General features: G+C 39.3%; 1 protein-coding gene across 2 annotated transcripts in view; it reads right to left on the reverse strand.

The window, feature by feature from the left end:
- The window catches only part of LOC113032052 (F-actin-uncapping protein LRRC16A-like), an 86,590-nt gene that overhangs the window by 45,381 nt on the left and 13,776 nt on the right, over window positions 1–27,433 (reverse strand). For both annotated transcript variants that reach the window (XM_080307795.1, XM_080307796.1), the window contains exons 3-12: window positions 14,867–14,917; window positions 9,957–10,016; window positions 8,744–8,865; window positions 7,915–8,012; window positions 6,781–6,851; window positions 6,442–6,515; window positions 6,205–6,280; window positions 2,489–2,577; window positions 1,462–1,556; window positions 557–643 (exon numbers count right to left, since the gene is read on the reverse strand). In XM_080307795.1, the coding sequence (XP_080163921.1) occupies window positions 557–643; window positions 1,462–1,556; window positions 2,489–2,577; window positions 6,205–6,280; window positions 6,442–6,515; window positions 6,781–6,851; window positions 7,915–8,012; window positions 8,744–8,865; window positions 9,957–10,016; window positions 14,867–14,917 (823 nt within the window). The remainder of the gene's footprint in view (window positions 1–556; window positions 644–1,461; window positions 1,557–2,488; window positions 2,578–6,204; window positions 6,281–6,441; window positions 6,516–6,780; window positions 6,852–7,914; window positions 8,013–8,743; window positions 8,866–9,956; window positions 10,017–14,866; window positions 14,918–27,433) is intronic.

The following is a 27,433-nucleotide window of genomic DNA, read 5'->3' on the forward strand; positions in this document are numbered from 1 at the left end:
TTGCCTGAAAAAAAGCAGGTTTACAATGAATTCCTATAGACCAGCACGGTGCTGAATAGTTTATTTTGGATGATAACCAAGAAAAAAATAGGCTGCAAGTAACTGCTGACAGAGAAATTTCAATCTAGAATAGCCTTAAATACAATCAGCCTCTTGGCACTATTTATTAAAGGAAGGACTTTGGGCTACAGACTGAAGGAAAGTGATTTAGAGAATAGCATTTATGCAAATGAAAACATGAACACTGTTTACAATTTCTTCCCTTTCCATGCATCTCTCTATAAGAGTGTTAATAGTGTGATAATTAAGTCTCATTAGCATCCCAACAGTGGGTGTGATCACATTAGTGGAGGAAATTAAGTGCATCTTTCTGTAGGGGTGCATGTAAATGCATACAAAAACGGAAAAAAAACCAAGTGATTACAGCACGATATTTGTATCATATGTCCTTTTAACCAATCTGTTACTTTTGCTACAATCTTGCAAGTGGATCCACGGATCGCTTTAACATTTAACAACTCTACAGACGCAAACACCAAGGGAAAACAGCACATACCTTTGGGTGAGAGTGAGGTTTTGGAAAAGTTTAAATGCTTGAGCCCCAAACGGAGTTTGGCAAACTGAGCACCCAGGGAGGAAACACCTGCAACGAGAGAAGAATTTATTCAACACAGGTCTATCTTAACTGTCCATGAATGCTTGGGTATTTGTTACCTGAAAAAGAAAGCATTACACCACATGGCAATAAAAAGAAAAAAAAACTGCTTAGTTTATATGACAATATAGTTACAGTTATCAGAATGAGCCACCTTTTATTTTTAATATTATTATTTATTTTAAGGTATAGTATGGCAAAAATGAAATGATAGATTTATATACATATATATGCCTATGAAGGGCATATTCACCAAATATTTGTAATAAATTTTACATGATGACAAATAAACTAGAGACTGGTGAGCCCCAGACATCTGTTGCATGTTTACAAGCATCTGTATGAATATTTGGTGGAATGCATCTTTAATTCATGTGTCCTGGATAGACTGAGAGGCCTTAGGACAGAGCTGATGAAATATTAAAATGCTGCACTAACTGCACAATCACAATGGAACATAAACCGTCTGTATCATCACTAACTCTGGCTGTGTCAGGCTGTGGTGTTTGTACTATAGAGCTGTCCTTTCACTCTACCTGCATGTCGCTTTATTTGTTTTCTATCTGTTTGGATTTGTTTGCCATTTCTAGTCATTCTAACTGTACAGCTTCCCCGCCTCCTGATTCCAGTGCCAGAGCCAATGCAATTACGTGATATATTACTATATTTAAAAAAATGCTGTAACCATTTGTAACCTGTGAAAATTGTATTTTAATATTACAGAGCAGAGGTGAAACACAGCTTTTAGAGAGGAGAAAGAAGAAGATCACAGAGAAATACATTAAACTAGATCTGAGCATTTTTACCTCTGTCCTCCAGTGGGTTGTTGGCAAGATTAATAGTGGTGAGTCCTGAGCTGGGGTTGTGGGCCAGAGCAGCAGCTAGCTTCTGGGCAAAATCGCTGTAGATTGTGAAAGGATGTATTCATTACAGGTCTATAAACAATGTAAGCACCAAACAAAGACCTTCAGAATGCTTCAGCACCTTTGATGTTGCTTTTACAGTAGCAGGAAAGAAAAGCTTACAGAAAGTGAACTGAAATATTAGATTGGGACTGCTAAAAAAGCTATCCAATATTTTTAAAGAAGCGAATACACTGGAACAGCCTGGCAAAGCTCCCATTTCAACACTAAATAGATTAACAAAACTGGATCCAGTAATGTGATGCACAGCCATTTCCTTCACAGATCTGACGGAAGCTAAATCAAATTAACATCCCGGTACCCTCTGCAATGTTGCTGCAGTTTTCCGTATGTAGGTCTCGGTCTTCCCATAGCTTGAACCTGAGTCTGTATGACAATGCTTCAAACACATTAACAGTTTTCTCTTGCTGTGACACTCATTAAAAATGGGCTTTATTACTATTATATCAAGCAGGTATAAAACTAAATTACACGAAATCATAAATCTGACCCAAGTAATGTCCGACCTGTCAATATAAAAGGTCACTCCAGAGATTTAATATTGCACTTCCATATAGCACAGACACTTTTGACTAAGAGATTAAAAGGGTAGATTGAAAAGGGTAAATCACCTCCCATAATGTGAGGTAGCATTTTTAGCTGTATTCATTCTGGATGCAAACCTTGGATTTTCAAAATAAATAGTTTTCGTCAAAATTTTTTCATTCAATAGCAAAAAAAAGAAAAAGCTTTCAAAATCAGAGAGTCACATCATAATTCTCCCTATATTTTCAATTCATTAAACTCATTTTAATCTGTTATTAAGCGACCTTGGAGTTCTGAGATTTGAAAGTGTGCTAATGATTACATATGTGTACTGTCCTAGCTACCTTTTAATTGTCTTTGACATTAACATTTCGTATTTTCTTACGTTTTGAGTCCTGCATTGTCCAGGACCAACTCCTCCAGTCGACTGGATCGAGACACCACCCGAAGGATCTGCTCACACACATCTGCAGACTGAAGACGAACATATGTCAAAGCATTTTGGTAACAGCTGTGCAAAAGTCATTATATTTTTATGTGTTAGTACAATTTTGGTTCTAATCATCATCTCTACAGACTGTATGGAGGATCATCTTGGCAGAGAACAGAACAAAAGGCAGCAAACATCCAAGAAGAAGAAGAGCTTTGAATGTCCCTCAAGAAGCCTAAAGAACCATTTCTGAAGATGACTTAAAGAAATTACAGGACAGCTTCTCTATAAGAGTTCAGGTTGTGTTGAAGATTAAAGGTGATCTGGAAACATTGATTTTCAAGCTCAAAGCACTGCCCGTTTCTGATTTTTCTAGCAAAATACTAAGAATAATATATTCTTTCCTAAAGATTCGTGAATGATGCACACGAAAAGTGTGAACGGACAGAAAATGATGGGTCACACTCAAAGCTGTTCACAGCATAAAAATATGCAAATGAACTGAACAAGCTCCAAGGCTTAGAACATGATTTATCTGGAACAGCAAAACTTCGATACTGAAGGTCACAGGAACAATAAAGAAATGTACTTTTGCAAGTGTTCGTTCTCAACTGCTCTCTCCAGAAAGCAGTCTATTTATGCTAATTAAAACCCAACAGTATACAAGTGAATTCTTCTACTTAAAGACCATTTAGGCATGACAAGGGAGAGACTGGGGAGTTCAGACTCTGGACACCTTAAGAGGGAGAAAAATAGTTCTCGCTTCTGTGGTCTGAACACCACAGGAGACACAACAGAGGGACGAAAAGCACTCGTATTTAGACAAAATTAAAGATTCAACAGCTGAATGTCCATGCCCTACCTAGATGCTCACTGACCCACTTCACTGTGTGCTGCGTCATACATACACAGAAATCATGCACCAGACATATTCAGTTAGCATTGCTACAGATATATCTTCCAATAATCTGTACCGAAAAACTCAAAAACTTTCGTTATGATAGAAGGGCCAGTATGTTGTTATTAATCACAGTAGCTGACATTTCTTCAGTGAGGGGCTGTTTCTGTTAGCCAGCAACCTCAGTGTGGCCAAAACAGTGCCTGTATTGTCCAACGCGGGCCTCTAGAGTGTGGAGGAGAGAAAGGAGAGAGTGATGATGGAAAGAGAAGGAGACAGTATCAGGAAAACTCGGAAGAAAGGGACTGTTGTTCACTTGTTCACATGTTTACTCATCGAAACTATGAGTGTTAAAGAAAAGAATAAGAAGGATGGAGGCCACCGTGGATGACACATGCTATATTTTTTTTAAAAAGAGCGATACCAGGGTAGTGATGGATGAAATGGAGAAAAACAGGGGAGCGAGCAGAGAGGCAGAGGGCACACAAAGAAGTCTTGTCTTTTCCACAGCAGCCACAATAACACTGTTGGGGACAGCAGGGCGACACTGTCAGCATGTGTATTGTACCATTAACCACTCATTAAATAACAACCTTGTCACGCTGTGGTGTTCTGACCCTGCATTCTGCTAAATTGTCCCACGCTTTCACACATGTGCGTGCACGCATGCACACCGCGCTATCATGGCTTCATTAAAGGGTTATCCCTCTGCCATCCTCTCCTCTACTCCTCTCTCATTGCTGGGCTCAGCATCTTGATTAGACCACTAGACAAACAGCCTGAATGAACTGAGGATGAGCAGCGAAATCCCTCACTGTGATAGCCTGCTGCCTGTGAGTGTTTGTGTCTGTATTTGTTTTATTACTCAGTCTGCTGCACTGATATTGCTTATCCTTATCTATACGATAGAGATGCAAGACTGAAGTTTAAGGCTTGAGGCGCGTGGATTTAATGTTTTACATCTCCTTATCAACTGTTTTTGTTCTCGGTGATCCACAGGGTATTTCTTAAAGTAACGCTACGGCTGAACGTTAAACACAAAGCAGACCAGCTTGAGTGTCAACCTCTCGTTGAACTTTTTGTGCATCAACTGGCCTCATTCTGTCTACTTTCACAAGCTAAAATGTTTAGTTCCCCTCTTCTGGTGTAATTGTTAAACACGATTACTCCTTGTGATGCTTTCTGCCTCGTTTCCTTACTCATCTGGCATTTCTCACTTTCATTTTGTCCACTGACCTTTCCCCCCGACCTTCATGTTTCTGTCCCACTGCTCTGCTGGCTGTCATCGCCTTCTCTCACACTCTCTTCCTCTCTTATTGTTCTGTCAGACTTCCTATTATTTCCATTGGAACGGGAATCAGAAATAATCACGCTCCAGATCACATCCTCGCAGCTCTTGTTTCTCCAGCTTCCCCAGTATCTCTATACAAATATGCACACATTGGGAAAAGAGGATTTTTTCCCCCTTAAAGCACTCAAAGAGGACTGGGTTGTAAAGCCACAGAATACAATTCAAACACTGCCAAAAAAACAACAACACTCAAGCAGCACACACAATTGAATAGCACTAAGACAAAAGCCTTACGTATCATCATAACCACACACTAATCTCAAATAGAAGGGCAAACATTAGCACATGTACCTGCGTGAACATTTGTGCCCAAGTTTAAACACGGCATCACAAGGGACAGGATTTTAAAATTCAGCACGAAAGAAATTGTCCATGACGGAAGCGTGAGATAATTGCTCGGACTGAGGAAGCTGCGTGTGGTAATTGGTGAGACTGAGCGAAGCCTCGAGACGCAGAGTTGGTAATGGAGTGCTGCAGGGGGGCAACAGCCCAAGACATTGAGCCCCTTTGTCTAGTACGGATTAGGAGTCTTATCACACGAAAACATTGGACTGATCGTCAGTCAACAGAGTGGTGGGGGAGATGGAGGAAACAAAGGGGAAAGTATTCTGTGCATACACCCCTATATACCATAAGCAAAAGGTAGAGGAAAAGCTGCTTACATTAGAGGGAATTTACAAAGAGAAGGAAAAATCGAAATATGCAATATAGAAAGAAACAGACATTACACAACTGAAATCTATGTGATGCAACAACAGTGTTAGGTGCCCCTTTTTTAACTTTCACAAAATAGTAAGGAAAATCAGCTCTGCTCTTTAGCATAATTTAAAATATGCCAAACGTGACATGATAACACTCTCAACACAGTTTTAGACCCACAATAAAACAGAATAAATCTCCATCTTTTGCTCTAATTAACCGCTTTCTGTTATCACTTGAGACATAAATCACAAATGGAGGCAAACTCTAAGCCCTTACCGACAAATACCGACTCATACAAAGCAGAAACTAACGTACCGCAGTTGTAGCAATGAGGCGAGGCGGTGAGCAGCAGGTTTACCCAACCAAAGAAATACAGCAGGGCGGCTTTCTTACCTACTTACACCTGGGATAGGATTAAATCTGGTTCTGTGGGAAAACACTAACAGCGCATACCTTTTATCCAGCACAATGAAGATATAAGCTACATTCATATACAAACTAAAGGAATGAGAATGGAAGAGACTAGCGCTGCTATAAGATCTACCTTTGTTAATATGCTTGGTGATGAGCAGCACTCTCTCAGCAAACTACATCTTCTGACATGACCACAGAGCTCTTAACACAGTGTTAACAAAGAACTGAATATTAAATCTTCTTTGGAGTGCTCAGACTTTAGCTTGCATAGTGTTAGCCAGATTTTCAAATATGAGAAGTACTAACCAGCTTGTAATCCTTAGTAGAGACCTTGGTGAACCACTGGTTAAACTCCAGGACTGCTATTATAGCTACCAGATCCCTGAGGAGGAGGAGGACAAATGCAGAAGAGAAAAAGTCAGAGCAGCCATAAAATCTTTTTTTATCTCTCTCATCAATACCATCTCAGACTCAGTGATGACTTTGATGGTAGTTTTTAAATTGCACTGGTGGTAATATTTAAAGATCTTTGCCGGCACTCACCTGTTCTCCAGATGACTGAAGTCCTGCAAATTAAGTTCTCTGGTGTCTTGCGTTAAATATATAGTGTCTACATCCTGGAAAGGAAACGATTAATTAATCTTGACTCTAGAAACAAAGCAATTGCACTGGGAGAGTAAAAGATTTGTTTCATGTAGGAGAAAAAGAGCAAGAGCACGAAGGCGTCAAGAAATAAGGCTCTATATATGTGTCAGTGCTGTTGGGCCTTATCAAAAGTTGTTGCATGTTTATGGATCCAGCCTACAGCGGTGAGGCTTAGATGAAGAAGAATCTGTCAATGTGATCTGTGCAACTGCACAAAAGAATATAAACAATGCTTACCCACTGCACCTCTTCTCTGTAAGGCATCCCCAACCAGTCACAAACACATCGGTACATCTGAGAAAACCCACCTACACAGAGACGGAGACCATCAAATACGAAAAGAGAAAACAGAACAAAGTAGACATGTGAAAGGAGGATTTTGGAAACGTGATTATTTGCAACACTGCACAGACCATGTAAACTTACTACAGCAGCAACACATCATTTAGAATATATAGAGAGAGCTGTTTGGAAAAGTCTTTAGCCATTCTTCATGTCCTGCTTTTGTTAAGAAAATGTAATGTAGATATATTGATATTGATTTATTGAAATCTGTGAAAACATTCATGGAAATACAGTATATAAGGCATTTAGATGCTTACCAGATAGCATTACATGATGGATAGAAATCGGATGACACATTTCTGTGTTCATGATTCCAACAATTTTTGACCAGATTTCCAACACCATTGGTTGAAATGCATCCCCAAAACATTCAAACATAACGTGTTTTACAGATTCCTGTAGACACACTCTGTTGTACCTCTCTCCTGACCTACTCTGTACACACTGAGGATGATTTAACCCTAAATCACTCAAACAGACCCGTTGCCACTGATTTTTAGTCCAGTTCTTGTGCAATTTGGCATATCTCAGCTTTTTCTCACAGTTTTCCTTCCTTAAGAATGGCTTCTTGATATCCAACCTTCCACTAAGAGATGATGAGGCTTCAGTGAACAGTAGATAGATCATCTAAAGAGCCAGATAAATCTGTCAAATCCTGTGTTAAGTTTTTTTGGGGGATATCTTCCTTTTTTCTTAAGGAAATTACATTGCTACTTCTTTTGTCCTCCACTTTTCAAGTTTACTCAGTTTTTAAGGACACACTGCACACTGTTAGATCTCACATTACTGACATACACCAAGTTAGCTCTTTAAAAATCACCTTGTTGGTCAAGAAATGCTGTTTTATGACTGTAAAACTGTTATCTTTGGCATTTTTCATAGATTTAATAACTGGAGAGACATGTGGGTTTCTGTGACAGGCTGCAAGTCTGGCTCCGTGGAAGTAAAATATAAAGAAATAACGGGTGGCTGAAGAGTTTTGCACAGTACTGTGTGCAGATGCACGCAGTAGTCACAGGTTCATACCACAGGGTCCAGGTTCAGCAGGTTTATTGTTCTCCCACAGAATCTGCAGAGAAGAGAGCCTGTCTGGAGGCTCCATGCAAAGCTTCTTCATCACTTTACTGAGAAAAGAAGTCAAATGAAAATATATTATGAAAACTGCAGCTGGTGAGAGTTTCAAACTAACAGTTTCATTCTTTTTGAAACAAGCAATACTGAACTGCTTTTGCAAAGCCTTACTTTTTGTAAGCAAGCGATGAGGCAGCTGTTATGCACTACATGGTACAGCAGGAATTTGAAAATAAACTATGTGATCTTAAATTAAAAAAAAAACAACTAACATCTAACTGCTTAAAATATAACAAAAGGCAGTATTAACCCTTTAATGCCTGTTGTATCTTATTTGATACACACACACACACCCAGTTGTAGCAGAATTGATACAAATTAAAACTCATATGCAAATGTACATTTTTTTCTATTTGTCACAAAGTTTAATAAATACTCAATTTTCTATAAAATAGAATTTTCTGCCAGTAGCTCGGGCTTTAAAGGGTTAAATAAAATACAATCACATTTAATGATGGTCAGCCTCACGATGAGCTCAAACACTGTACTGTTCAAAGGTTATAGAAGTTTATGGTTTACGTCCATATTCATTTCTGCATTTCTATTTTTGCTTCCTGTTCAACAAATCTATGAAAGACACTCACATCTGCACTGCAATACACAGCCATACTGACGAGACAGGTGAATACTGTACATTTTACACACACACACGCACACACACACACACACACACACACACACACACACACACACACACACGCACGCACGCACACACTGAACTCACCTAGGGGGCAGACCTGGACATATCCTCTGCATACAGTTTCCTATGTGAGCCACCACCTCATTCACCTCGTCTGTGGAGGGCAACTTCAACGAAAATGAGCCGCGCTCATATTCTATGGACAGCTTAACGGACATAATCTTAATTAGTTATCACAACAATTAATGATTCCACCTTCACTGCAAGTCAATCACAAGTGCACCCATTTAGTTAAGGGACCGACGCATTTTTACTTTCTCCTTCGGTCTGGTTTAATCAGATATAACTGACTGATAATCAGTTAATGTTAGGATTCAAGATTGATGTATTGTGTGTTTTTGCATGCATGTGTCTTATTCTGTTCATTTTAATCCATATTTGACTTTTTTTTTTTTTTTAAACACCTCCCTGGAATCTACTGAAAATAATTAAAGTGAAAAAAATGTAAAAACCCATCTATCTACGTAACAACAGTTCTATCCCACATCTCTGCATGTAATGATTTAATAGTATTAACCAAGACTGGCTGACCATTTCAGCATTCACTACAATTATGCAAATGCAGATCAGAGCCTCTTCTACCGGCCAAAATTTACATAATCTTTGCTGATACATGGGAGACCATCGGTCAAGATATTAAGAGGACTGACATCTCTCAGACGAGTGGGACAGAGGTTCAGCTCCAGGAACAGGGTGGTTAGTGCTGGATTATCATATTTTATGGATAAATCCTGCTGACTGGCAGCTTGGCACAGATGTTCCGTTCTGGTTAGCCGTGAATTAATGAGTTTCTACAGATCATACCAGCATTTAAGACGTTTTCCTGCCATAGTTTTAGATTTGTCTATTTTATTTTTTCATCCTGCTGAAGTGTCCCTAAATAGGATAAAAAGTCTTTTCACCAGATTTAGTGTATTAGTACAATATATGCTGATGATTAAAACATCATGAGCACACACAGAAACAAAAGAATATTAAAACCTGACATATAAAAGTTTAGGCATGTGTGTTTATGTGCCTATTGTCTCACTGACTATTCAATGCTTCATTTTTTTAATCGTAATGCTTTAAACAGCATCTGGACAGGTTACAGATATAACACAGATGATGCACTTTAACAACAACACAAAATGGAAACACAATTTAAAGGAATAGCTGGACAGCTTCAACTTTGTTCTTACTCTTAACATGAGAATGACTGTAGTGTGAAGCTTTTTTCTTTCATATTTTTCTGTACCTGCGTTGGCTTGTTGCAAGCAATTCCCTGGATCTCCAGATAATTAAAGGAGTGTTCCACCTAAAAGAAGAGAACAGATGTCCCATTAAAATTTTAATATCATCCAATGGCATGACCTTGTACTAATGAGAAGTGACAGCGACACAGATACCGCAGATACAAGATTTTTAAATATCTGTATCGTCATCGTTCGTAAACAATACAGATTTTTTTTTTTTTTTTTAAATAGAGAATAATCCTATATATCAGCCAATATATTTTTTCTTCCAGACACACAAGCATAAACATTTTTATCTAAACTTCACTAAGATAGTTGTTTTTTTAAACCCACACCCTGTCTGACGCTGCTCGGATCAGCTGGGTGTTGGGCTTGTGGATTTCCAAATATGTGTGCTGCCAAAAAGGGATTTGCAAGACACCCTTCTCTGGATAAACTATGCAACTTTAACACTCAAACATCGTCAAGCTTGTTTTGCCATTCCCTATTTCACTTTATACATTTTTAATTATCATTGTTATAAATACAAACACCAATGGATTACCATATACCTGATATCGGGCAATATCGGGCTCTGAAATCCATTGGTTTAGCTTTAGTGCAGATCGTGCTGAACTACAAGTTATTACAGTCTAGTGTTACCATACTGTTGAAGAATATGCTGGTTGGTATTAAGAAGAACAATTATAACAACCGAAAAAGAAAAGAGAGAAGAAGAATATTAGGAATAAATTGGTGTAATGCGCTAACTCTAATCTAATGAGTCCTGCTTAAAAGTGTCTGTGTCACAGTTAATAAGTCAGGTTGCAGTAATTTAATCTTCCAACACCGACTCACACAGACGAACTTGTTTTAAAGTCATATTTGGTGTTACATGTTTTTCATCACAAATACTTGCATCTCAGTTTTCAGTCAAGTCCACTGGAAGTAAAATAAAACAACTACATATGACACATGCTGTTCAACTTCTTGTGGCTTTTCCCTGCTTTGCACAATTTCAAATGTACTTTTTAAACTGTTTGAAATGAGTATGGCTCTCTTGCAGCTTAAACAGAACACAAAATATACTGAATCATCATTCAAAAGACAGTCTATCAAAACATTAGGGCTAGAGAAACCTAGAGCAGTCTTGCATCTGAATGTTTTATTTCTGCTTCAAGAGAGCAACTCAGAGCGACTTGCCTTCACAGGCCTTAAAAGGACAGAAACAGATTCTTTTAAATGAGATTGAAAACCTGTGCATACAAATGCCTTCTGCTTCATACCGAGTGCAGTGTTCCTCTGCTGCTTGCTTTCACACAAACACATACAGTGCCTGAGGGTAGGCCAGAGAGCAGGGCCAGACTATTCCAGGTGGGCGCTGTGTTCCTGAGGCTTGGCTCAGAGATGAGAGGAGGGAGAGGATAAGCAGACTGTCTGTCTACTGTCTGACTACAGTATGCAGTGTGTGTGTGTGTGCGCGCGCGCATTTGGTTTCGTAGTGCTTGTGGTTACTAAATCCACAATAAACACACAATAGCAACTCTCTCACTCAAGGTGCTGTGTAAAAACACCCCGCCCCCCAATTTATATTCAGCGCTTACTTTGATGTGAACTGACTTTTAAAGAAGAAATTAGCATAACTGACATAAATACAGCAGAAGAAATCAGCTCAGCTAATGACATGTTTCTCAAATAAAACAAAGCAACAGACTCCAGTAGCTGTTATTGTTATATAGGGAGGTTTGGTAAGTTTTAACAGGGTAGAAGGCTACCAACTGTAAGACACTAAATTAATCTTACACTAATTTTGATGCTCATTTGTTACTGCAAAGTGTTGTTTGCTACAATATGTATCCATAATGTAAAATAGGTCAATCAGTTTATTTATTTCAGCCTGTAAAAAGGTGTGGCTGTAATCTGAAAGGACTTAAATCAGTGTGGTGATGAAATCTGGGCTTCAGCCATTGGCGACGGCCAGCTCCATGCTGGGAGGTGTATGGAACCAAATGCCTGAGTAATTGCATCATTCACTCATTCGTTCACTGCCCGTCTGTCAGTCTAACGGGTCACACTGCACCTAAGTTTATCTGAAAGGTATTTATTATAACTGTTAATATTGAGGATGCTGCTGACCATTTGTATTTCAGGTTTTAATGAGATAATGGACACTGACTATGTTTTGTATATCAAAGGTATGCTCAGTGTGACCTTTTATTACATAAACTCCATTAGTTCTGACATCAAACAAAAGACAACCGAGCTGAAGAGCATACAGGTGAGGCTACAAAAATAAACAGAGACAAAAGGCAAGAAGGAAGATCTGAATGAATGTGTGTGTGAGCATGTGTGCATGCTTTTAGGAAGACACTGGCAGACAGCGAGGCCCTGGAGCTTCTCAAGAGGAGCCAAAGCATCAATCGAAGCAGCGTGCACACACACAGAAAACCACTGACAAGCACATGAGAGAGCTAGAGGGGGATTTCAGCTATAACTAAGAGGAGAAATATACAGTCTAATGTTTAACTGAGGTTTTACTTTTATACACTAAAAACACTTCAACATTAAGGCCTCGGGCTGCTTTCAGGAAAACAATACGCATGAAATCCCCATCGTACAGTTTGTGCTCCTATAGGGTTTTAAAGCATTACCACTTTTTATGCATAACTATACAAGAATCCATGCATTTACCTTTTACCATAAAATAATACAAAATCATCTGTTGTATTATTTAAAAAAAAAACAGCTTTCAACAGAAGGTGAGTACTGAGGATCCAGAGTGAGGAGAAGCTAAACTTTATTTAGGATTGATTGATCTTGGCTGTGAAACAGACTTTACATTAGAAAAGTACATTTAGGAGAAATATGGTAACAATCTTTTACTTTTTCTCTTTTTCTAGTTTTAATAACAGGCGCCAAGAAACCACCCATAACATTAGTGCATTAGTTGGCACTAGTGAATGAATAATACTAATACTACTACTATTAACAATAATAATAATAGAAATAAAGAATTTTTGATGCAAAAATTAGTCAATCACAAAATTAATCACAAAACTGTAATTTTTCCTTAAAAAAATAAATTAAAAAAAATCTTCTGCCTGTCAGCTTAATGTAATATAAATTCATTTAAAATAAAGTCAATCCACTGAAGACAAGATACTAGTTATCCCATTGACCTTTGGCATTGTAGTGAGTGGGGGATGGAAACAGAGGTGTCAGCGTAAGAGAAACGGATGAACTAATGGATTATTGAAAAAGATTGGCAGGATAAGAGTGAGAAAAGAAATAGGGGAGGAAAGGTGATCTGTGGCTGTGATCTGGCTAACCAAAGAAAGATTGGTTTCACTACAAGAGAGAGAACTGTCTCTCAACAGAAGAAGTGTTTAAGCCAAAACAAGAAAAAAAAGGTGGAAAAAGATCCGAATGCAGGATGAGATATGGGGGCGGCTCTTTATAAAGCAGGTGTCTAATCCCTCTGGTCAAAAGACAGCAGACAGATAAAAAACAGATGCAGAACCAGCTAAATAAACAGACTTTAAACTTGTGGCTCATAACACTAGAAACTTTTCCAAAGTGGAAAATGATGTTATGTGAAAGAGTGAACTATGATGTTTTCTGTGTTCAGTCAATCAACCAACTGCACTGTCTCCAGGGCACCTTATTCACTGGAGAGCAGGCAGCTTTTTATTTTAAAATAAGATGGTATGCAATATTGCGACTTGAGAGAAATACTGTTAAAGCTTTCCTGTCCTGTCAGGCGAGTCCAGATTTTGTAGGTGTTTTCTATATACAGTCACATCCCTGTTTGGGTTTATGACTCCAAGCTTTGGTTATGCATGTGGTCAGGCTAGAGGCTATTTTTGACAATGAGTCACTACTACTGCTGAAAACTGCTGACACTGAAAACGTGCTTAATCACTTTTTTTGTTTCATTAGCATTAGCAGCCGCAACAGCATGGATGGTACTGTATCCACCTTGTGGGTCTGTGTGTGTCATGTGTACTTGATGGCCAGAAAAGCCAGTAAACCCTTGGCCACTGGCTCACCCACTTCACACTCCTGTAATACATTCTGCTTATTTTTTTTCTTTATCAGAATATTACAGATGCAGGATTGGACAAAACTATTTTAAACAACTTTTATTGTGCAAAAACAGCAGCAAGTCTGCTGTTAACCTTGATAATACATGTAGTGATGGTAACAGCAGTTTTGCATGAACATCTGTGTTGTGTTATTGCACTGCTGGTTTTTATGTGGTAGTGGTGACTGTGCTTGTAAAGATGATGAGGGATATTTCAGTGCTGGTGACAGTTACCATCTGCACTGCATTATCGCACCACTGTATAAAAGGATTTGCCAGCAAGCTTTAGAACTGCTTCAGGTACACAAACTTAAAAGTATCTATTTAAATCCAAAACTGCTCCCTGTATCACCAGTGAGAGCAAATGATGGCTGAAACAGAATTGCTAACTCTGCTGTAAGGAAATATCACACACTGCTGCCTGCAACAAGCATTACAACATTAATAATGAAGAGAAAACAGTGCTACTGTGTGTAATAAAAGAGTTGCAACACACTGATCATTATTCAGACAATGAGCAGCTTGTTGTTTTGGTTTTATGGTCATGAACCTTTTGGTTCAGTCTTCATATTCTGAAATTAACCAGAAAAATGTTAATATACATTTTTTTAAGTTTGTGTTTTTCTCTCGCAACAAACACGTAGTGAAAGAGGAGAATGAAGCCAGTTAGCAAGGAAAATCCCAGAAACCGTTTCCAGAAAACTTTCCAAGAAGTTCCAAAACTTCTGAAGTGATTTCAACAGTTTAATATGATTTATTTAAATGGAAAAAATGAACCCTAAAAGTACTTTTCTAACACAATCCTACACTCTTCATTTAGTAAAGAATACTATTCTCAACTGCTCTTACCTTGGCAGGAATGCGTGCCGTCAAGAGGTAGGCTCGGTAAGATGCGAGAGCCTAGGGGAGAACAGAGACAATAATGAGTATGTTGCTGTAAATATACACTGTGAACAACAAGAACCAGGAAATGGCAAAGAACACAAAGAGCTGCTCTGGTGACTCATCAGGATGAAAAGACTTGTGACTGTGAAGCATCTCTGTGAAAAGAGTGTAACAGAAAGATTCACTGACACTTGAAACGTAGAACTAATAACATTGAAACATTTGTTAAAGTCTCTTTATCAGCTCAGCTCACTAAAGATACACATGCACTGCTGCACTAACATTCTTTAGACATTACCCGGCAGAGCTTACGCACACATTAAATGGTCTTTAATCTGCCAGCTCTCTAATACAAAGTCCTTTTGAGGCCTGAATGCACCCATGTAAGAACAGTGGTGGTAATGGTCCAGTTAATCTGCAAGGAGCAAGTGGTATTCATGTATACAGTCTCCTGCAAGCTCTACTGAGGTAGCTCCCTTATTTAAACCAAAGCAGTAAGAAGATGTCTGTATATAAGAAAAGGCAACTTTCGCGTGATGTCCCACCTCGAGTCGCCCAACAATGCCCAGAATTCATGTTTAAAAGATGGTTTAGGCAGGCAAACTTTGTGTTTGTGTTGCTTCTCCCTGCTGAATAAACTGTCTTGATCATGTGTGTTTATGATGGAACACAGCGAGGGCAGAGCTTACTTATGTTGCTGGTCTGTGAAAGGCTCAACCAGGCACATCTCTAATGCCTGGTTGAGCAACACTTTCAAGCAGACAAGCAGCTTTGAAGGGTCATTTGGCTGAATTGTTTTGATGCCTCACAAGGAGTATAATGTGGTTTTGGAGATCTTCCTCGTAATATTAACAGTGGAAAGGATGCAATTTCAGTCAGGATTACTACAGTCAAAAAAAGCTATTTATCTGCAGTCATGTTGTGGGACCACCCCCACCTTAATTTGTATATACGTACAGATGTCAAAAGTATAACACCCAAAGAACAGACAAGCCCTAAAACAGGGTTGATGTGGGTTGCAAAGCGGCTTGCAGACATATTGCACCTGAAGGCAGGCTATCCGTCCATATCCATCTTCCACTAAACCAATTCAGGGAGGAAGTTGGATGTGTAAAGTGAACAAATTTTATCATACGGGCACCACAAACAGGAGAACAAAGGTTTCAACCTTTAAGAAGTAAAAAAAGATTAACATCAAAAAGACATAATGTAACATTTTAAAGACAAAGGCATGGATCATAACACTGCTTTTTCTCCTGCCAAAAAGTATCACAGCACAGCAAAGGTTGACCTTTAAAACTTCAGAGGGACACTGCCAGCCTTTTCAAAGAAAACACCCTGCTTGGTCAGCAAAGATACACACCAGGAAGAGATATTTGTTTTACACTAATCATTTATCGGCATATTACGTTCTTGATGAACTGTTAAATTGGCTAGCCTCTAAATTTTCATGATTTCTGCAGTTGGGCTCACACCGCATGGACTAAAATGCCTTAATAGCCAAAACCCCAAATCAACCTCTGGCCCCAGACCTTTGCTGAATGTCATTCCTGTGCTCTATTTACCCAAAATATGAAATCTAACATGCAGAGGGCCAAAAAAAAATACACAACAACAAAAAACATGTTCTCCATTAAATGTGTCTGACCAAGAGTCTGAAGTCCTAATATGCTCAGTTTACTTGAAAGAAAAAAGAAAAGAAAAAAAAAGTATATTTGTTGTTGGTTACTCAACTTCCTTCTGTCAGAGCTGAAATAGCCCAAACTGTTCATCTGTGTCATACTTACAGTTTAAATAATTTTGGTAAAGCCAATCAGATTTTTAGGGAAAAACTGCCACAAATGCCACAAGTATTGAATTGACTCAAAAACATTCACAATCTTAACATGCAGGCTACAGAGAAAGACAGCTTAGATCAGCTAAGCTTGACACACTACAAACAAAAAGAAAATGGAGGTAGCAGAAAAAAAGAGAACAGAAGTTAGAGAAAACTGATCAGAAGGTTTAGAAGCAGAAAAGCAAAGTGAAAGAATACAAACAAAACAGGAGGAGAGATAACAGGTTTCGTGAAACAATGACTGATTTGAAGGTCAGGACAGGAAGAGAGAAAACACTGAAGCAAGTCTAGAGACTGTCAAAATCTTTTTTTATAGACGTGAAAAGAGAAACAGAGGGATGAAAGGCACGGTTTAAAGGAATGACAGTGGTTCCCAGGCCTCTGTGGCTCAGCTTCACTGGCAAGGCTTTCATGGTTTGATGTGATGGAGACAGACAGGCCAGCCTGTATGGCCAAAGATAACCTCTTCTAAAGAGCACCAGTCACTGCTGCTACTCTCAAATCTCCTGTCATTGTCTCAGTATCATTTCTGCACTGTAGCACTCATTTAGATACAATGTGTCTGCAGGTGTACTAGTGATGGAATACATTTCATTTCTCCTTAAGGGGTAAATAAAGATACAAATTTTATTTAAAGATCACTTTAGTTTAATATCAACTGAGGAAAGTGTAGAGACTGTAACTGATGCAACTGAGATGGATATACATAATCCATAATTTGGGCAATAACTTTACAGTTTATATTGCAACGAGTTTGTCTAACCTTGGGAACTGTTAAAGGGGCTCTCCAGCTGCTTTACACAGTTGAGATTAGTCATCACCAGGGGCAGTATTCAACTAGTGGAAACTGCTCTAAAATGTCTTCTGTGGCTCTGGAGGGAGTTTCCAAAGTTAACAAAAATATATTCTTGTTGATGTCATTATAATTATTTTTTAGACCCAAATTAATGTCTAAAGCAGTTTCTCTCTGGGAGATTAGTATCCTGATTCTGATTAAAGGTCAACATATCTATATTTGATCATTATTTACTTTATCAATTTCTTGATTGAGTTACTGGAATAAAAGCTGTATTTTTTTTATCTCAATTCCTTATACAGTTATATTATTATGAGCAGCGTCTTCTTGCAAATGGTCATTACAAAGAACTCACTGACTGTGAGTAGAGTAGAGTAACCATGTGACTGAGGTTTCGTCTTACATGTCCGGTCTTTGTAAATTGTAAATTTAAAGAACTGTAAATAATCCAGTACTTAAATTAAATCAATTAAAGTAATGCAGGTCAGTCACATACTTTGAAAAGGATAAATTCAGCACCCCTTATAACAAATTCAAAGTGTTTCACAAACTTTAAGCTGCCACGGCCTCTTCAATTTTTCCTTTAGCTTTCCTTCCTGCCATCCTCCTCCTGTCAACGCATGATCGCCCCTCGGCACTCTCTCAGCGCACCACTCTCTCCATCTGCACTTTAAAGTGGACAAAGGCACAACGACCCATGACCCCCCCCTCTGCAATGTCCCCTCTACCTCTCTCTGTCTTTGCTATCTGTCTTAAGTGGATTTAAGCCTTGAGCCTTCCCATCAGCCAGTGATTTCACAGCGACCACCATCGTGCGTTCAGCTCTACTCAGCCAACCAGATGGCAGTAGCATTGAAGCATGTCTGCAAGACCAGAGAGAGCATCTGCTATTGCACACACCCTCTCTCTCTCTCACTGTAATACACATAGAGACACACTAGCATTCACACACATCCTGGTGGCTCACATGCAAGATAACTGCCACAAGCTCTAAAGCACCATTTGTCTTCTTGGCCTGAAATACATATCACCGGCAGACAGACACACATACGCACACATATACACAAACATCTGACACAGAGCTATAGATACAAATCATTTTTGCTTCGTGCACATGTAAAAAAAAAAAAAAAACAAACAAAAAAAAATTTGCAGTTAAAGCACAAAGAAGTACAGGCCAAGAAGACCTCGAACCACTTTTAAAAGATTAGCAATAAATCAAGATCGGAAAAGTGTAAAACTGTGCGTGTGTGTGTGTGCGTGTGTGTGTGCGTGTGCGCGTGTGTGTTGTGTAGTCCATTCATACTTTTATCATTTGTAGATTATTTTTTGGCTGTCAAATTGTCAACACCCCCTCCCGTCTCCCGCCCGCCAACCCATTTATCCACTCAAACACACTTTGCGTTGCTACGGCAACTGCTGCCCCATACTGCAAACACACATTTGTGAATACACTAATAGACGCACGCACATGAAAGCCGTACACTGCGGTGCCAAGTCTTGCCTGAGAATGTCAATGAGTTTTCTCACCCTTAAAACAACTCTCAGTCTGGCCTACAGTTAGCCTGAATCTCTGTAGGAACCGGAGCCACACAGAGCAGCGTTTCATCTGCGGCCATTCAGCTGTGGCAGCACTCAACCACAGGAAATCTTCCCCCCACCAAAAAATGCTTTATTCATCCATCATGTCTTGGGGTGCATTCACACTCAGTTGTAGCCATCAATCACACAGTGTCAAATGTATTCCTTTGGTTTGTTCTGGGTGAGAGAAATGTCCAGAATTAAAACTAAAAACAAAATAAAAAAAAGCAACAACATTTGTGGCACTGTCAAAGATACTTATGTGTCCCAGAGCAGAGAAATCAACCCAGAGTGGCAGTGCCAAGAACTGAAGTGGTGACTTGCTCCAAGAGAGAGTCAATACACCTAAGAATAAGACCCCTAAGCTAAAAACAGAATGAGTCACTTCAGCTAATTCACCTCTTAAAATGTATTCACCCTTTTACACTTCAAAAGGGCCTAAAGATAAGAGCATGGCCACTTTGACTCACAGGTTGATCCACTGGTGGCGTATCTGATGTCTTGGTGTTGGTGTTGTTCCTGCATCATCATAATAATCTATCTATAGATATATAAAATGCTTTTGTTTATATAAACCTCTCTTCCGGAACAAATAGTAGGCATTTTAAAATGTTTTCCTTATCCAACAAATATACCACCAAGCTAGGTTTGTCCGTTAGCCACATTTTGGTTACTTGTGTTTAGCTTACTTCTTAGCTAATGCTAACTGAATACTCAGACAGTAGTCAACTGCAATGCTGATCCTGGATGAACATCATTATTATGAGGTTGTAGGAACAACACCAGTGTGGGGATAAGAGGTCATGTGAGTTCCTGTAGCCAGCAGTTGTCTGTTAGGGTTCACTTGTGCTAAATGGAGTCATGAAGTTAGACATTGTGTGCTGCCTCCTCTAGCATTTTCAGTGCAGCTATCTGCCAGATAATATGGCTTGCTGTATGGCTGGTTGTACTAACAGACCATCCAAGAAGTCTGCTCTCAGGCCTTAGTACTAATTAGCAGGTATTTATGTCCACGTAATAGACCCATAGAGCCTGTGGGTACAGCTTCTGATCAAGCATGCTGGTATTAGCTTGAAACTCTACCCTCCAAAGCCAAAATTAAGCCTATCATTTTTTCTCTTGGACAAATTATGACTCACCAGAAATTTTGGCAGCAGGGAGGTAAAGTGTTTAACTAATTGTTTCATTCATTTCATGCTGAAGCCAAAATATGTTCAGTCAGTGGATAGCGCACAGCCAGCACAACATCCCCTCAGTCCACTGCTGACACAGACTCTTTATTGCATAACTAATGCCAGACATGTCCTTCACTATGTCTAACATTAACGAGTCATAATGTTGGCTGCAAACTGTCAACACAGCACAATAAAAGAGTATTTTTTTAAGTCTATGCACCACAAAAAGTAAAGAGGGGAGAGAGACAGAGAGAAAGAGCAGCATTGAGACAGAGAGGGAGACTGTGGATGAAGGCGAGCGAGGGCGGTGGTAGACCAAACCCAGTGAAATAACTTAATAGAGCTTAAGTGCTATTTTGCTGATAAGAAGCCATGATGTAAATACAATCACAGGAGAAGACATTTAATGAAGGGAAGTGTTGCAAAGCTGTTTTATCTCTGTCAAAACAAATGCTGCTGTGATGACCCTCTCAGCTGTTAGTACACTGAAATCCATCAGCTCTCCGTGGAGCCAATGCAGTGAATTTCTCTCATTCCCTCTCTTTTATTCCATAATCTCTTAATGTGCCCATACTTCTGTGGCCTCATTGTGCCTCACTGTATTTTAAATACTATGCACAAATGTGAGACTTGTATGCTCGTCTTTATGCCGTGGAATGTATGAATATTAAAAAAGAAAAAAATAATCGTGGCACAGAAAAACCCAAGAAGGAGAATGCTCAGGTTATTTTTCCTTCTTGTTCAGCCTTTATCTCAAACTGAATGCCATCATAAAGCAATATACAGAGGAAAAACTGTTGCAACCTGAAATTCATTGTTTTGGTACCTCCTCTCTTGTATGTACAGCACATATAATTGCTCATGCTACTGTCTGTGTGCACATATATATGTGGCGAGTATGTAAAGAGAAGGCATACCAATAGACTCAAACCACTGTCTGCTCATATCTTGGAGCGATCAGGGATGGTGTAATTCAGTGTAAGAGATGGGCTGATGATCACTGGCCCGGAGCAGCTATTATAAAAAGGAAAATACTACAATATAATCAGTAAGGCAGATACCTTCATGTGTGCCACGTCTACTTCATACATAATCCGAGCGGGTCGGGTCGCCAGGGTTTTTGGATTCATTGCGTCAATAGTATAGAAGTGGATTTAAATAGATCAGTGAATACTCAATAGCATGGTGCGCCACCCTTTTTATTTTTAATGAAAAAGACAATTATAATAATAATATAGTCATTTATTATTATAGTCGCTTATCCAACGCTCCTTGAATTCAATTTGTTTTTATTTACTGCCTTAAAAAAATTAACGCAATACTGTGGCTCATGGATCCAATATTATTACACTTGTGAGCCATAACAGAAGAGCCACCTGCCTAATATTATGTAGGTAAACATGGGCAAAGGACATCTGCCCTTTGGAATCTGGGACAGTGATGGTGGCAGAGGACCAAGTTTGGTCCTGTAATTTGAGGAATCGGGACTTGATGTATCAGACTTGTTCCTGTGCATCATTTGGATGTTCAATTAGATAAAAATCTGGAAAATTTGAAGCCTAAGCCTTTCGCTCTATAGTGCTTCCTTCAACCATGACAATTTCTTGATTGATTCTTTCTCTATTATGGTTTGTTCAGTCTGTCTGCATTTTTGTAACGTGACTTTAATGTAAGGTCATTACAGCACTAAAATACTAAAACTGTGCTGCGATAGCAGCTGGTTGGTTGTCAGCTGGCTTATAAAATTAAAATTAAATTTAACAAAGAAAAAAAATTCTCATTTTACACTTATTTGCAAAGTTTTTGTTTCAGAGACTGTCCTGAAATGTAATCCCACATGGATCAAATTTTTTAGGTCTGAAAGACAAAACCGGGATAACACTAATTACAGATCACTGTCAAGGAGCCATTCTTAAGGAAGGGAAACAAGGAGAAGAGGTGCAGGTATACCAAATTACAAAAAAACTGGACTGAAAGATAAGTGGCAACAAGACTGATGGAGTGATGAACCCAAAATTTAAATTTTTGGTTAAAATTAGCTGTTAGTATGTACAAGAGGAGGTCAGGAGAGAGGTATAACAACTAGTGTCTACAGCCATTGTGGAAATTCTGTCATGGCTTGGGGCTGCACTTCAGCCTGCAGTGTTGGGGAACTTGTCAAAAATTTGATGGCATTAGGAACTCATTAGAGTACCTTTAGACTTTGATCAAGAATGCAATACCATTTGGAAAGTGTCTGATTGGCATGGTTTCATTCGTCAGCATGACAATGATCTCAAACACACTGCCACTCAGTGGAACACCATAAGCATTAACATAACCATTGACCTCCCTAAAGCTTGGAACTTAACATTATGGAAGCAGAATGGAAGAAAAGGCAGCCAATACTCAATGAAGAACTTTGAATGTCCCTATAAAAGCCTGGAGAACTATTCCTGAAGACGAGTTACAGAAAGGTTGTCTAAGAGAGCTCATGTCATGTTAAAGTATAAAAGTTGCCAAACTAAATGTTGACTTTCAACCTGCTTTTGCCTTAAACACTGTATTTATATGTTTGTTTGCACATTTTGATAAATCCCTTCACTTATATATTTTAAAGCATCCACAAAGCAAACAGATAATTTTCGTCAGCAGAGGAAACGCGCTCTTCTGTGTTCCTGCCATATGCCTGCAGTGGGAAAAGCCTCTGGTGCCAAAGATAACCCCTTATCTCCACTGATAGAGTAGGAAGACTCAGTCGGACTAACACAGAAGTAATCACCGGTGGGATTTGCGTAGAGGTCGAGTTGAACCTAAATTGGCTCCAGAAAAGGCTCCCCTAACCATTCTATATTCAGGCAGAGAAATCATTTATTTTATATTGATTCTCCACAGCTAAGATAAGCTGCTGACGGTGCAGCTGAGGTCTGCTCCTCTAACGTCTGCAGACTCACGCTATGCCAAAACCACAGCACAACGCCAGTATGTAGTACCTTTTCCTAGTACAGCATTGGTTATAAAATAGGTGACATGATTATGTACAGTTTGGTCTTCTGTCTGCAACCCCAGTTGAGAAAAATAACACTGCCTGTGTACATCTAAATAAACCTTAGAACTGCTGTAATTTTGCAAAAGGTAGCAGCAGCCAGATAAGCAAAGACATCAGTATCTTTATGCTCACTTATATAATTTAGGGAAGCATGCCAAACACTGCACAATAATAATGGAGACAGCTCAAATGGCTAATAATGCACCGTGTTCCGATTATGAATGAAACCATCCTGCAGTGCATATCCCTCCCACACTACACCAGCAGCCATGAAGAGAACTGAACGAGAGACATCAATTTTCTTTTATCACTGCCTGTTCATCATTCTGCGTTTTACTGCTGGAGAGATGAGCGCAGTGAGGAACAAAGGTGGCTGACAGTGCTACTTCCCTGAACAGATTTGATTGGCTGGTCTCGTCAGACCACAGCTGCAATGAGCCGAGGCATCAATAACTGTGGAGTCTGATTATGTTACATTTCAAGCTTTATTCTATTTTCAGTGTTACTGCTGATTTTTTTTTTCTTTTAGTCAGACAAGAAGCTGTCAGCATATATGCACAAGGTCTTAAATAATGAATAGAAGACCATGTAAGCTTGAGCAATGGAAATGTATCACAGCACACATCACAGCAAAAAAGAAAATCCATGCAGCAGTTGACATATTAGTCTCCAGACTAAACCCAAAAAAGCATTTTTGCATATTGAATCAGGCACCATAGATCACTTCTGTGTGCAGCTTCTGTCCCTAACAAGTTTAAAATGCTGCTAACCTGCTAACACAACATATCTGAGACTGATCAAGCACTCAAAGGGCCAGGCACAGGGATTAAATGACTATGCTTTCAGATTAGGATTATACTCTAATTTCCAGGTCCAGGATATGTATCATGGTTTTATAGCTTAACACATGGGAATAACACGGGTCACCCCTTAGAGCAGTGCCACAGCCTGCACACCATCCTCTATGAGCTGTGTCCGTGTTTAGGTTACAGAGATAAGGAGGAACCACAGGGGCTCATTCATTCATCAGCATGCCAGCCAGACACAATGAGGAGGTTGGGTGTGTGTGTGTGTGTGTGTGTGTGTGTGTGTGTGTGTGTGTGTGTGTGGCTATTTGATTGTGAGCCAGTTTGTGGGCAAATCGGATATCACTGTAGACCACTGAGATTAAAGAGTGAGACAGTGAATCACATGAAAAAAAAGAGAGAGCAGAGGAGGTGAGAGTGCCATTTTTACAACCAAGGTAACAAAAAAAAATCAGAGTGGAAACCCTCTAACAGGAATACAGTAAGGACCGACACAGACAAAGGCAGAGCAATCAAAGGGAGGAGGGAGGGGGGTTGGCATTACCCGTGGTTTCCCTCTGGAGCGACAAGATAACATCAGCTGGTAGTAATAACACACGCAAACTCAGCGCTGGGCACTAGGCTTAAGCTGTATCACAGTATTAGGGGATACCAGGTTAGAAATCCAGACAGCATCAGTAAATATATTACACAAAAAAAAGGAAGAAAGAAAAACAGATGTGGCTCTTTCTATGAAACCATTAAACAGGTGATGTATTGAGGTCACATATTGCTGTGCACTGCACGAAAACATCAGAAGGAAGTGTATACCAGCGAAATATGGCAACTGCAAGCATTAAACAAAGTCTTAATAGTGTTACTGTCATTCACAAAGGTCAGCCAACCAACTGAGTGTTTGTTATTGATTGAGCCAGTGCATAAAATATGTGGTTCAACCGGTCTGTGGGTTACTCTTGCTTGTACTTCTGCTGGTCCATCAGCCAGCGGCACAGGAGAGCGAACTTCTAACATCCACAGAGCTGAAGTGAAACTGAGTGTTAAACAATGAAGTGTCCACTGCAGTCACAGCCTGTAATTTTCATATTGTACATTTATTGATTTTTTTCATGCTTCTTCCATTTCTTGTGAACTCTGCTGTTGTTCACTTCCCTTTTCCAGCCCACTTGCCAACCAATCAGCATCCGACCGGCATCATCTGCATTCAGCGAAATGTAGTTGGGATTCTGGAGGAATGTACTGGACCAACATTTGCGGTGGATAAAAACCCTCATCTGTTCACTGACCAAATATAAACACATAGGCAGGCAGACACATTTGAGGGACCATAAAATGCGATTAAGAAGGCACCACTAATGTGTGAGGGTCGAGTACTCCAAAGGTCAAAGACTGGAGGATCATTCCTAGCCAATAATTTCCTAACTGAAAAAGTATCTAGTGGCTTTAATCATGCCTTACAAATTATACTAATCAGCTAATCTAAAATTAACAAAAACACTCATTATGCCCAACATTAGCAATGCTAGCTGTTACCAGCAGCCTTCTATGCAAGTCCTTATAGTGGTAGGTGACTACCAGTGAGGGCAGCAAAGATTTATTGTTTCATATACAAATCCCTCACATCCATAGCTACCATTACCATGACAGCAACAGTACCTTAATGGGACCGTCCCTTTAAAGAAAAATGGAAATTGGTCATAGCTAAGACGGGACAGTACTATAACGGCCATAAGCAGGACTTCCAATTTTAGATCTTTTAGACATTTTGTGAAATATGCTTTTCTGTTTTATAGGAACACAACAAAAAAAACAAAAAAACAAAACGAAACAAAACATATTTTTAACATTCATGAAAACAGCCAACAGCTAATGAGCTTAGTTTAGCATAAAGACTTGAGAAAGGTGACACAACTAGCCTGACGCTGTTCAATGGTAATACAATCTGTTTATCAGCACCTTGAAAGCTCATTAATTATACAGCTTGTTCTCGATTCCCATCTTCGTCCTGCGGTAATTGGCTTCCAACTCCGGAATACACTGGGAGTTGAGCATTAACACAAACGGATACATGTGACTTCATACAAGGACCAAAAATCACTGAATAAAAGGGGTGCAATTGTCTCCTATATGAGATTCAAGCCCACCATTAATTCATTAAGTAATGATCGTTGGAACTGCATTTAGTCTATAGCAGGCCACAATAAAAATAATAATGCAACCTGAACTGCAATGAGATTATAAAAACCAACCATGCAGCAAAAGCTTTCAGAAGTCACTGCAGTCATTTTGCATGTGTGAAAATGTCTGTGACACAGCAAAGTGTCCAATATGATGTGCCCGTTTGGGGTTTCCATCCTGTTGGTTTAAGCCTCGACATAGGGCTGGGCAATATGGCCTAAAATCCATATCGCGATATAATCTGAAGCATGTGCGGTAACGATATATATTGCAATATATTCTTTTCTTCTGTATAACGTATTTTCCACACTATAAGGCACACTTAAAATCCTTTAATTTTCTCAAAAATCAGGTGTGCCTTATGTATGAATTCTGGTTGTGCTTACTGACCTCAAACCGATTTTGGCGTGCAGAAATCTGTTAAAAAATGTTTTGATGGATTGTCAGGGCATTACCGCTGCCGTAGTGAGGAGCTTCACGGAGTAATCTGGGTCCAAAACTCCGTCCCAAAGTCCCAAAGTCTTTGGGACCCAAAGTCAAATGAACACTGAGAGTTAAAAATGGTCTAAATTCTTTCATCTTTAATAAAATCATCAGCTTTGCTGCTTTAGCAGGTGTAACAATTAAGTTTAACATCCATGCATCCCTGAAAACAGAATTTATTAAATTTAACGGAGTTAGAAGTTAACAGGAAGTTAGCTCGCTAGTTTCCACCTAAACATGACATACCATGTTCTGACTGAGAGATTTTTGAAACTAATTAAAACGTACAGCTCTGCTATCACTTCCAACATAAATGAAGACAGAAAACTAAACAGCAGTGACGTTTGTAGGGTTACTGAAGTTCGACTACCTGGTATATAATGTTGTGCTACGTGATTGCTAGCGACACAGCTATGTTAGCATAACATTAGCACAGTGAAGCTGGAGAACGAACGCTAACTTTTTTCCACTCGATAAAAGTTAACGTGAGGGATTCTGGTGGTCAGGGACAAATGCAATCACGTAGCAGGATGCTATACACGGGCCAAACTTCAGTCAGGAGAACAACTGAGATTATTCATCCACAATACGAGGTTAGTTATTAATATACTGCAACAACTTGGGAATAGAACAGCTGCGAGAGAATTCAA

Source organism: Astatotilapia calliptera, chromosome 11 (assembly GCF_964374335.1).
Source record: "Astatotilapia calliptera chromosome 11, fAstCal68.1, whole genome shotgun sequence".
In the NCBI taxonomy this organism is placed as follows: domain Eukaryota; kingdom Metazoa; phylum Chordata; class Actinopteri; order Cichliformes; family Cichlidae; genus Astatotilapia; species Astatotilapia calliptera.